At 48.1% G+C, this 12,771-nt stretch overlaps 1 protein-coding gene across 2 annotated transcripts; it reads right to left on the bottom strand.

The window, feature by feature from the left end:
• Positions 1-407: 407 nt before the first annotated feature.
• LOC100501835 (uncharacterized) lies at positions 408-9,122 on the bottom strand. Of its 2 annotated transcripts, NM_001196486.1 has the most exons (7): positions 8,645-9,014; positions 8,446-8,568; positions 8,167-8,323; positions 7,803-7,892; positions 4,436-4,525; positions 897-1,224; positions 514-805 (listed from the first exon to the last, which is right to left on the bottom strand). In NM_001196486.1, exons 4-7 carry the CDS (start codon positions 7,876-7,878, stop codon positions 607-609), a joined length of 693 nt encoding a protein of 230 aa, NP_001183415.1. In that variant the 5' UTR covers positions 7,879-7,892; positions 8,167-8,323; positions 8,446-8,568; positions 8,645-9,014; the 3' UTR covers positions 514-606. The 2 variants fall into 2 exon arrangements, with proteins under 2 accessions (XP_035816599.1, NP_001183415.1); XM_035960706.1 differs by lacking the exons at positions 7,803-7,892; positions 8,167-8,323 and having other exon boundaries at positions 408-805; positions 8,645-9,122.
• Positions 9,123-12,771: the final 3,649 nt, after the last annotated feature.

Raw genomic sequence — 12,771 nt, forward strand, 5'->3', positions numbered from 1 at the left:
GGAGACCGGGCAGCGGACACGACTCGCAACGGCACAGGGCGGCTGACACGCTGGCCCCACATGTCGGCGCCGTGTCAAGGCGTGGGCTGAGCGAATTTGGGCTACGCGGGGGAGTGTTGGGCCAGTTTTGGAAATCTAGGCCCAGGCGCACAGAAATCTTTTTTTTTCTTTTTATTTTCTAATTCTTTCTACTCTCTTTTCAATCCTACTTCAAATTTAAACTCATGTTTTGATCTTCACATTTTTAAGTGTCTAAAATATTCCTAATGAATATATACTCTACTTTTTATACTATTGTTACTTATTTATTTATTTTTCCTATTTATTTATTTATGGAGAGAATATATGACTTCATAAAAATTCTTTTTCCCTTTCTATTTCATTATCTTTTATTAATTCCTTCTCTATTTTTAAATTCTATTTTTTTAACTTAAACTTGTCTCATACGTTCGAAAGCAAATGCAACATACAAGAAGACTTTAGCATGAGATGCCTATTTCCGTTTTTTTATTTGACCAATATAATTTCTTTGATTGAATATGCACAAAATCAAGTAATCTCCAATGGTTACATAATCCTAAAACCTTACATAATAATATTTTTTATTTATATCATTATTAATTTTTTATACAAATTTTGGGCTTTACATGCCTCGGGGGCGACGGCGTAGTTGTCGAAGGTGTATGCTGGGCTCGTCACTCCGGCGTACTCGACAAGTCCAGGGAAGTGTTCCCGGCATAGAAGGCCGAGGATGCCATTGGGGTTGCGGCCGTGACCCCCTGCAGTCTCCAAAACCATCCAAGACCTGTCCAAGTGATTAAGATGAAGTATTAGTTTCTATTATTAATTTGAACATATAATATGAAAAAGCAGCAACAACATCTAAAGTTACCTACCTCTCTCCATCGGGTCGTATCATCGGACGTCTGTCACGAAGTATGGGTCGCTTAGGGAGGCTCGCGGGACCTCGCAGGTATATACTCCTCGAACCTGAGGAGCCAGAACCTGAGACGTCCAGCTGAGCGGCGGCGTCGTCGTCGTCGTCCTGCTGTGCCGCATCATCGTCGTCCTGCTGTGCCGCATCGACAGCGGCTTGCTGCTCCACCTGCTGCTGTACGGCGTCGTCCTGCTGCGCCTCCTCCTCCGTCCTACGGGTGCTCCTCCTCCCCCTCCCCCTCCCCCTCCTCGTCCTCGTCCCACCGCCCACCATCTTTGTCCAACAACCTGCAATTAAGAGTAAACAATTAAGCACAGATAAAAAAATATGAATTTAGAAACATATGCAAAATAAATGAAATATAGCATTACATCGATTAAAAATAATCTTCATATGTGTCCGGGTTAGCCAGATCATAAGTGTCATCATCAATATCAACCATTTCATAGTCAACATCATCTGAAGGCGCAATTTCGTCATTGGCATTGCCTTCAAGTATTTCTAAGTCATTCTCATTTTGCACCTCATCATCCTCGTCATCAACAACCATTTCAATATCTACTTCCATTCCGATCGCTTCGGTTAAGTCTATCTCAAATTGCCCTTTGAGCCCATCTTCTTGGAAGAACTCTCCGTCATATGTGTCCGGGTCTAAATTATAATCTTCATCGTTTGGAATAGGTAATTTAGCGTGCGGTGATACCTTATACACAACATCCCAACCCTTAAGATGTTGTTTCGTTTGGCACGCATATGGAAGATAATACACTTGTGTGGCCTGTTGGGCCACAATATAGACATCGTCTCCTGGTAAGGTGGAATCCTGCCGAATTTCGACTAGCCCAAGATTAGAATGTGTCTGTCTCGTAACTTCTGGGTCAAACCAATGACATTTGAATATCACTGGAGTAAGAGGTTTGAACCATAAAAATTGAGTTCATATATTTCTTCAATTCTTCCATAATACTCGACCTCGTCAAGCCCGGGCGTATAGACTCCAGAACACGTGGTTTTTCGATTGGGCCGACTTTGGTCGTAGCTTGTTGTGCGAAAACGGTATCCATTGACGTCATACCCAGAAAATTTCCTGACCCTATAGGCAAAGCCATTGGCTACTTGTCTCAACTCGGCACTCATAGACGGCTCTCTTTGGCCCTGCAAGTTCAAACACGCTAGATTGTTATATTATTTGCACGTAAGAGCAACTTCAAATGACAAACTAAGCACGTACCTTACGTTTAAACCAGGAAATGAAATCGGGCAATCCATTTCTCGCACCCTTTCGAAGAAGGGTATCATATTCCTGTGGAGTTGGGTCCCTTGATCGACGCCAGAATTCATGAAGAAATTGCTCCATGTATGGCGTCACCTCTTCAAGGTTGGTCAATACATATAGCATGATATGGCGCCACTCTTCATGTCTCAGGGTCTTGGTGGTCGAACCACTTGCGCTTCCGAGTTGCCCTCGAAAAATGCTGAGGTTCGATTCATTGTCGCCATCATTGTAACGAGGGGGTGGATTATGCACGCTCGGCAGTTTGTCACCATAGTAAGTTGTTGTGAAGTTTGACACCTCATCCAGTATGTATGCCTCTGCAATGGAAGCCTCGATTTTGCATTTATTTCTACATTTCTTTCGGATAGTCTTTAGACATCTCTCAATTGGATAGCACCAACGTCCCTGCACGGGCCCCCCATTTGTGCCTCATACGGGAGATGAATAATCAAATGCTGCATCGGATTGAAGAAGCCGGGTGGAAAGATCTTCTCCAGCTTACACAGTAACACGGGTGCCATCCTTTCCAAGTCTGCAATCATGGTCCGAGCATGCATTTTGAAGTTTGTCTTCGTATCTCGGTCGTACGTCCATACCCCTTCCTCCCAAGCACGGACCAATTCATCAATCAAAGGCTCCATGTACACGCCCATTTTATTCCCCGGGTGTCCAGGAATTATCAACGACACGAATATGTTCTGTCTTTGAAAGCATACGCCGGGGGGGAGATTGAGGGGGATAACGAACACGGGCCAACATGTGTATGGGGCAGCGGTCATTCCATAGGGATTGAACCCATCTGTGGCCAGCGCAACACGAACATGTCGAGCCTCTTTGGCTTTCTCATGGTGAATGGCATCAAAGTGGGTCCATGCTTCACCATCGGATGCGTGAACCATCTTGTCAGGATTGTATCGTTTGCCTTTTTTGTGCCATGTCATCTGTTTCGTGGATTCCTCTGTCATGTATAGACGCTGGATCCTCGGTATGAACGGAAGGTGGCGTAGGATTGTCACGGGGATGTCGAGCTGCCTCTTCTGTCCATCACAAGAGTCTACCTCCATGAACCTAGACGATTTACACTTCGGACAGTACTTTGCCTCAGTGTGTTCTTTCCTAAATAGGACGCAGCCCTTCGGACAAGCATGTATCTGCTCATACGTCATCTTGAGTGCACGAAGGAGTTTCTGTGCCTCGTACATGCTCTTTGGCAGAACGTGATCCTCCGGCAGCAGGCTGCCAATAACTGTCAACAAACCATCGAAGGCGTCTCGACTCATGCTATACTGCGACTTGAACGCCATTATACGCCCAATGGCATCCAGTTGAGAAACCTTTGTCTTGCCGTGAAGGGGTTTCTGTGCCGCATCAAACATGTCGTAGAATGCCTTTGCGGTCGCCTCTGGCTCGTCCTCCATACGTCCTTCGGCGAACTGAGCCTCGTGATAGTCGTTCAACATGTCCGCTACCCCGGCATCAACATCGTAATCCTCAACGCGTTGTCTCACCACCTCCTCTCTCGTGCGATGCGCTTCACCATGGAAGATCCACCGAGTATAGTCCGACGTAAATCCATTCTTCCAAATATGTTCTACCATGGCCTTCTTTGGTTTTCTTTTCCGGTTGTCACATTTGCTGCACGGACAAGGGACTAGACTAGCTCCTTTAGCAGCTTCGCCATATGCCCGTTCCACGAAAGCATCGGTCTTCCTAATCCATTCTGGGGTGACATCATTACGTCTTACGCGGCCCGTGTACATCCACTCACGGTCCTCCATCCTCTAACATATATAACCAAGTATAGTTTAATATAGACATGTAATGCATGTACACTACGTTCCTACCTTGTAATAGGTGAGGATAGGTCCTAATCCCACCCGCGGTTGCGTAGATGGTGTTAGTTTCCATGCTCTACTCCGATCCGAGATAGAATTTCGGCAGCACCTCCCCGCTGTTCTCCGGATACACGTCCTGACAGGGAGAGTGTACTGTCCGGAGAACAACAGGGAGGTGACGCCGAAACTCTGTCTCGGACCAGAGTAGAGCATGGAAACTAACACCATCTAGGCAACCGCGGGCTGTCCAAAAAACGTGGACAATTCAAAACTGATACATTTGTAGATATGCAAAGATCTGCATATCTACACCGTATCTCTTTCGAACGGGAGACGCCTAACTGAGTTACGTGATCTACGACCATGATGCGGAAATTGAGGTTATACCTAAGGTGACGGTGCTGTGGCGGGTTGGTGCAGTGGCGACGCGACGCGGTGCAGGCAGACCCGCAGTGGCTAGGAAGACAAGTATCTTCTCTGTAAAAAATAAACAAGCATGTCAAAAAAAAATCGGCAGCACTTCCCCTGTATGGGGAGATTTCCAAAACCTGCAAATAGATCTAACAGCACGATGGCTGACACACACATATACAAACGACACGATGAATGCAAGTCACATCTAAGTGGCATCCATATCCACCATCACACATATTTCAACGGCATCCATATCCATCATCACATTATGCCAAATTAACACAAATAGTATAAACTCTCTAAACACACATACTAAACTAATTAAACTCACGAAAATCACTAAATCCACTAAACACATATACTATAAACTCAATAAATACATACTAAACTATTTAAACTTATTATACTCACTAATGTACGGGTCGGCGATGGCGGCGGCGCGACGATGGTGGCGGGGCACGGCGGTGGGGAGGCCGACGGTGGCGGGGCACGGCGGCGCGACGACCGTAACGGCGCGTGGGGAGGCCGGGCGGCTTGACGGGCGGCGCCGGCGTCGAGCCGAGAGTGTGGGGCGGGCGGTGGGAGCGGGCGGCGTTCGCGGGCGGCGAGGGGCGGGCGAGGGGCGGCGACGAGGGGCGGGCGGCGAGGGGCGGGCGGGCGTGGGGCGGGCGGCGGTGTCGGGCGGCGGTGGGAGCGGCGGCGCCGGGCGGGTTGAAGAGAGGAGGTGAAAGGAGAGAAAGAGAGAAGAGAGCCCGTCGGGCGGTTAAGTTACATTCTTTGCCGAGTGCCCGCGATCCGGCACTCGGCAAAGATTTTTTAAAATTTAAAAATAAACTTTGCCGAGTGTCGGATCGCGGGCACTCGGCAAAGACGCCTTTGCCGAGTGCTAGCTGTAGAGCACTCGGCAAAGATGTGTTCTACAGACTTTGCCGAGTGCCAACCGACAGGCACTCGGCAAAACTGTCTTTGCCGAGTGCTAACAGCACAGCACTCGGCAAAGTATATTTTATTTTTTTTATTTTTGGCAACCAAACTTTTTGTGGTGTGTTCCTACACTATGTAGACCTACAAGTACCATTTTGGTACAATTATAAAAGTGTTTTTATAACTAGTAGATTTAGTTCGTTTATTTGAATTTCTTCGGAAAATTTAGATTTGAACTGCAGGTCACTCGAAACTTGGAAAACCGTGCATGCAAAAATGATATTCATGTTACTTAGCATAAGTTACGACCGATTCCAGGAGCGGACCGGAAACTTCGAGCAACATGCTCACTAAACATGGTCGTGAACTTGCCATCCACATGTTTAAAAATTGTATAAAACACAAACAAAGTCAGAAAATCCTGAAACTTGTCCACGCGTCATGATATCATATGTACAGGCTGCGATAAAAATTTTAGAATGTTTGGAGAAACTTGTGGGACACTATGTGTAGAAACCTCAGAGAACTACACATGAAATCATAGAGTTTCAATGTAGTTCTCTTAGGTTTCTACACATAGTGTCCCGCAACTTTCTCCAAACATTCTAAAATTTTTATCGCAGCCTGTACATATGATATCATGACACGTGGACAAGTTTCAGGATTTTTTGACTTTGTTTGTGTTTTATACAATTTTTAAACATGTGGATGGCAAGTTCACGGCCATGTTTAGTGAGCATGTTGCTCGAAGTTTCCGGTCTGCTCCTGGAATCGGTCGTAACTTATGCTAAGTAATATGAATATCATTTTTGCATGTACGGTTTTCCAAGTTTCGAGTGACCTGCAGTTCAAATCTAAATTTTCCGAAGAAATTCAAATAAACGAACTAAATCTACTAACGATTGAAAACTCTATTAAAATTGTCCACAAATGGTACATATAGGTCTACATAGTGTAGGAACATACCACAATAATTTTGAGAGACAAAATAAAAAAATAAAAATATACTTTGCCGAGTGTCTAGAGCTGACACTCGGCAAAGTACGCTTTGCCGAGTGCCTACTTAGTGGCACTCGGCAAAGAATCCTCTTTGCCGAGTGCCAGCAGTTGGCTCTCGGCAAAGACTGACGGCCGTCAGCTGTGGGACGGCCGCTAACGGCGCTTTGCCGAGAGTCACCTTTGCGGAGTGTTTGACCCTCGACAAACGTGTCGTTGCCGAGTGCGTCCTGTGCCGAGTGTTAAGCACTCGGTAAAGGGGATCTTTGCCGAGAGCCTACATTTACCGAGCGCGGCACTCGGCAAAGCCTTCTTTGCCGAGTGCCCGATAAAAAGTACTCGGCAAAGCCGCCGGCACTCGGCAAAGCCTGCGATTCCGGTAGTGATGGTAGGCAGATAACACAGAGAATTTGTTACTAGAACGATACAACCATGTGGCTTTCGTATCAATAACTCACTATCATAGGAAATAACACTTTCACTTCAAAGGTTTCTAATAAGAAAATAATGGGCTGGAAACTACGGCCAAGTATAAACAATGCAACTAATGTTTTACTTTCAGGTAAAAACAGATGTAAAAAACTAGTTTGTTGATGAAGTATAAACAGGCTAGTTTTGATACGTATCACAAAGTTAAATTAACAAAAAATTAGAAAGTACACCAAGTGGAAATACCCCGCTAAACTAGTTTGTTGATGAAGCAGATGCTTTCTGGGCCTCTATTGTTATCGCCTCAGCAAGGTCTGATGCCTCTCATACTCAGTTCCAAAGCACCTTACTGTCTCCAAATATGGATCTAACAAGTACCTGTAACTTCAGGTGGTCCATGTCTGGAAACATTCATCAACATGGCAATGTGCACAACATGCACTTACATGTTGTGAGAGCTTTCTACAAGATAGTCATGACCAACTTTCTCTACTCTTTTAGGACTAGTTTGGAAGCCACAAAACCGGAGGAGATTGGAGGGGCTACTCTCAAACTAGCCCTTAAAGAAGAAGAAAAAGTCGGCGGGAGAGGGAAAGACCGCTGTCCCGGTATTATATTAAGAAGAGGTCGAAACATGGTCCTGGACGAGAAAATTCCCCAATCTTGGCCCCTATCACTAGCGGGCTGTCATCGCCCACTCTGCAACGGTCTCTAGCCGGAGGGTGGCACACAAGACGTAACTCGGAAACGGACGGGTCCCAGTGAGAGAATTTTTTAACGAAGTCCGAAATTCGCCTCCGAAGGAGATCGAACTCGGACCTGGATGTGTTACTCGGAAGCCTTAACCTGAGCAATCTGTCTTACTGCGCTGATGGGGCCTGTTAGTCCTACTATTCTTGACTCAAACTCTGCCGTTAAAATGAGGTGAATCGTCACTTGCAGCGTACCCTACAATTTTAATGTTTCTGACCACAGTAGCAGAATATCTTACCACTAAAGTATGCCTTAAGCTGAGAAGGTGAATCACGTTGAGGATCAATTGTGATAAAAAGTGGTGTAATCTTCATGCCATACTTTGACTCTAGTAAAAAAAATCAAGCACCACAAACAATTATGAAGGTCATAAATTGATAGCGCACAGATGAATCCAGAAAATTTATTCATCGCAAGCCAATTATAGACTACTGTAATTTTTCCAAAGTAGCTGACACAGAGTAGGTCACAGATGTTTTTTTTTACTGTCAACGGGGGAGAGGAACCCTCACCTGAATTTTTCATTGCCTTTAGTGGCCCACATCATAATGTTTACAAGTGTTTTAGTAAAAAAAAAAAAACAAGAGCACACGAGGCCTTACATTGCCACTATTAGTTTTGCACACCAGACATCAACTACCCAACGCTCTTCAATTTTCATGCGATGCCGCCATAGAAGATTAGCCTATTTCTCCGCTTCCACAAAGCCCAGCAGCAGTGGCGGAGGACGGATAAAAATTTAGGTATGGCTCTACACAACTGGACCGTATAATATTTAGCATATAACCAATTAACTTGTAGAACAACTCGCGATATATATAAAAAAATAGAACATTGTCTAAAATAAGAATAAATCGCTACAAAACATGTAACTGTCATACCTCTGATTTTGCTATATATGTCTTGGAGACCTAGGCAATTGTATTTGCCTATCCTTCTTTTGAAATGCCTTCTTAATATTTTGAAGATCAAGCCCTTTGAACAATCCTCCAAATATATCAACTCTGCAAGTTTGTGACAAACATCAACATTCAAACAATCAAATTATTCAACAGACAAGCAGTTGTTTGCTTTGCTTACTGTTACAGCTCGGAAGGCACAGGCACACAGAGGAGGACCGCGGAAGGCACAGGCGTGGCATGGCCCGCCTGGGCGCGTGGCTGGAGGGCTGGGCGCCTGGCCGCCTGGGCACAGCAGCCGAGCAGCGAACGGCGACTCGCCGGCTCGGCACAGAAGGCCGTACAGCTGGGGCCGCTGGGCAGTGGGCAGTGGGCACAGCGGCGGACCGCGGACGGCGTCAGCGCGTGGCTGGAAGGGCGGAAGGCTGGGCACAGCGGGCAGCGGCGGAAGGCTCGGTCTCCCCTCGATGGCTCGGCGGACGGCGGAAGGCTGGGCACAGCGGGCGGCGGCTGTGTTCGTGAGGGCCAGGCGGTGAGGGTTAGGGTTAGCGCCAGGCTGCCAGCGCGAATGCGGGATATGGAAGCTGGACCGGCGCTCGGCGGACCTGTTTTTATTTTTTGGTATGGCTTGGGCCATAATAGGCCATAATGGGCCCTCCGCCCCTGCCCAGCAGCACGAAGGTATTGAAATGCAGTGCAGGCAGGCTAGGGGGCCGTGAGAAACCAAATGCCAAATGCAGCAGCGCGTGGTGCTCATGGGCTGGTGTCATTACCTGCAGTAGCGAGCACAACTGCTTGGCAAAATCGCAGCGGAACAGGACATGAGGTGTTGTCTCATCTTCTCCATGGCAGACATCACACCCGGCGTCGGGCACGATCCCCTTGACAGCCAGATTAATTCTGCAATTGATTCGTCCACGGCGCGCCAACCATCCAAAGAATTGCACTCTTGGGGGTGCGCCATTCCTCCAGATAAACTTCGCTGCATCATCCATATTGCTCTCATCCCCACACAAGATATGATAGATGGCACTTGCCTATAGCTTGTCCTCAATTGTAGCTGCAAAACACTTCCGGATATCTAGTTAGAGGTTCTATAAGCGCTTCCACCTCTAGCAGATCTTGGGCAGCTTGTGTAGTGAGCCGGGGCACAAGCATGGAAGGAAGCCCTTTGTCGACTACATCGCGCACGCTGACCTCTTGGTCTTTCATGTGGCTTAGAAGTGCAGGAAACCGTATGGCAAGTTCATCATCCCCGCACCATGCGTCATGCCAGAAGGAGGTCCCTCTCTTATCTTTTACCTGCGAGGTTGTGATAGCTCTGTATGTCGGTAGCAGCGAGCGCATCACTTCCCAATGATCACCCACCAACGCTCCCTGTGTGGCAAGACAAACCTGGCTTCGAACCCAGACCGCCCAGGAGGAGCTAGAAGCCGTGTGCAATCGGTGAAGCAGTTTCAGTAGTAAGCAAATGTTTTGGAGCGCCAGTTTCTTGACCCCAAGACCACCAGCAATCTTGCTCTGCTGAACCTCCTCCCAAGCGACCAAGCATTTTGCACCTGTAGCTTGCCCAGTACCTGACCATAGGAAGCCTCTCCTTCGCCGATCAACTTGCTTGATTGTCCCGGGGGCAAGGAGTGAGCTCATGTGGTAGATTAGTTGACTATCTAGCACAACATTCACCAGGACTAGGCGCCCCATTGAGTTGAGCAACTCAGCTTGGCATCCCGCTAGGTACTTATCCATAGGTCATAGATTTGACAATAACTGACAGAAGCCACGACTAAGTAAGCATACTAGCATAGTATTGAAAACATCATTATGAATCACTTGTCAGCAAAAGATAATAGATAATCGAAAACAGCTAAGAAAGGTTGCAGAGAAAGTGAATAAACAGTGGATATAAGCCAATTTCTGTATAAACTGAGTTTTAGCCTTCAAACTAAATATGCTAAACTAAACATAGACATACATTGAGCACATACAGAAAATCATACGCGTGTAACTACATAAGCTGATAATCACAAAATGTGTAAAAATAAATGCAGAGGGTGCTGAGAAAATTTAATACATAATCTTCCAGGAAATATGTACCTAACAGTTTAACAACATCAGCCATCTTCTGAACTTCGGCTGGACCCACATCTGGGCATGATGTATAGCCAAAGTACATCAGAGCCCAATTTCCCCGAAGCTTAGATTCAGTCACCTCATTTTTTTCTGTATCATATAGCTTAAATGGCCCTCCTATTGCAGGTCTATTGGTAGTGCATCTTTTGGGAAAACTGGTCTGTGCTGGTACTTCAGCTGAAAATACCATGATATGAAATGCAAAACAGCAACAGAGACTACAACTATTAGAAAACAAGAATCAATGTAAACCACTTGTTTGAGTTAAGCAACTATGCACCACTAAAAATTGTTTCCGTGCAGTTTCCATTCTTTTCCTCCAATAAAAACTGTACGAGCAATTTGCAAACAGCAGTAGTAATCCCAAGATGTCATGTACACCATTATCGGTACCTAGAAACAGGGGTACCCCTTGTTACAAGGGGAAGGCGCTGGGCCAGCAGAGAAGTCTCTGGTTGCGTGGAGAACAGTTCTCCACCACGCCTCATCAGCCGCCCTGGGGTCGCCACGTGGCGAAGGGAAGAGACGTGCTCCAGATACACGCAGTAGGTCTGGACCTACTCGGTGGAAGGCACCGGACCCCGCGTGTGACGGGTGGACCTCCGAGATGGGTCCCGGATCCCTCCGAGTGGGGTCCGGACTAATCACCACCGGGTCCCGGAATTCTGGGGCAGGGAATACCCGGACCCTGCCCTGGAAGGGGTCCGGGGACGACATGTGTCCAGACCTAGCCTGGTGCGAACCCGACCACGCAACGTCCCTATTCCCTGGTCAGGCGGAGGCCTGGTGCAGTCAAGCGGCCTACTATGCATGACGTAAGCGTACGGGACGGGCCTGACGTAAAGCCGCTGGGCCACGCTGCCCTTGCATTTATTGTGGAAAGGACGCGCCGTCTGACTACCTCGCTGACAGGAGATGTGCCCCCTTCAGCATTAAATGCGCCCTGTCCACCCAACTGACAGGGCGGCGCCCAAGCCATCCTACAGGCGGCATGTCTGGCTATTCCCGTTGGCCAACAGTACACCTACGTCGTGGCATGCGCCGCACCCACCATAACTTGCGCGTTACCGAGGGTGCTACAGCAAGATATCAATACTGAACGCACTGCGATATCATGACGCACGGAGATTACACAAGCTGGGCAAGCAGTAGCTCCATCCTTCCATTTGTTGTTGGGCCCACGTATCGGAGCTCAGTACCTTTGTGCATGCCCCCCTTCAGCTATAAAAGGGGAGGCATGCGGCGTTACAAGGGGATCCAATCTTAGGCTCACTTAGTCACTCACAAGTTCATACAAGCTCTCAAGCAATACATCACACAATGGAGTAGGGTGTTACGCTCCGGCGGCCCGAACCACTCTAAATCCTTGTGTGTTCTTGTGTTCATCCCATTTTTCCGACTAACAAGCAAAACGCTTAGGCCCCTCCTCATCTCAGGATTTAGGGCGGGTGCACTCCGCCACCCGGCCGGAGATTTCCTCTCCGACATTTGGCGCGCCAGGTAGGGGGCTAGGCATTAGTTTTTGCTTGTTTTCCTGTTCGACACTATGGTCCATATCGCTGAGCATCGTGACGAGACTTCTGAAGACTTCCCCATGGAGGAAAAAGCCACATCTTCTACGCCATAGAGCTCTGGCCACCCGGCGCTTGGTGTCGCAGCCGTGCGCCCCGGACTCCATCAGGGGTTGCTCCCGCCGGAGCGCTCTCTGCGGCCAGAGAGTTGTTGCGCCACCCGCCAAGCCCTACGGCCTCGCCAGGGGCTATGAGGCAGTGGCGTGATGACATGGATCGCCTCCTTAGCATGGCGCACACTGGCTCGGTCAGGCCCAAACCTCGATCGTCCCGGCGCCAGTACGAGGCATCAGCCTCGGAGCGCTCGCTCTCGGTAAGGGCTGCCTCGACTGAAGATCTGCGAACGGAGCTCAACCGCAGGCGCGCTGAAGGAGATGCGCAAGTTCTTCCAGAGGGACCAGAACACCTGCGGGACGAACTCAATCGCAGGCGTCCGGGCAAAAATGCATGTATCTCTTTAGAGAAGGCGCGTGAGCGCTGCGGCAACTTCGGGCAAGATTTTGCTGCGGTCGCGCCGCGGGCCCCAGGGGATGCTCGATTCCAGACCAGCATCCCGTTGGCTGGAGTGGGCTGCGCCGCCCTAGCGAACCACCTCCGCGCGGAAACG

The sequence above is a fragment of the Zea mays genome, chromosome 7 (genome assembly GCF_902167145.1).
Source record: "Zea mays cultivar B73 chromosome 7, Zm-B73-REFERENCE-NAM-5.0, whole genome shotgun sequence".
In the NCBI taxonomy this organism is placed as follows: domain Eukaryota; kingdom Viridiplantae; phylum Streptophyta; class Magnoliopsida; order Poales; family Poaceae; genus Zea; species Zea mays.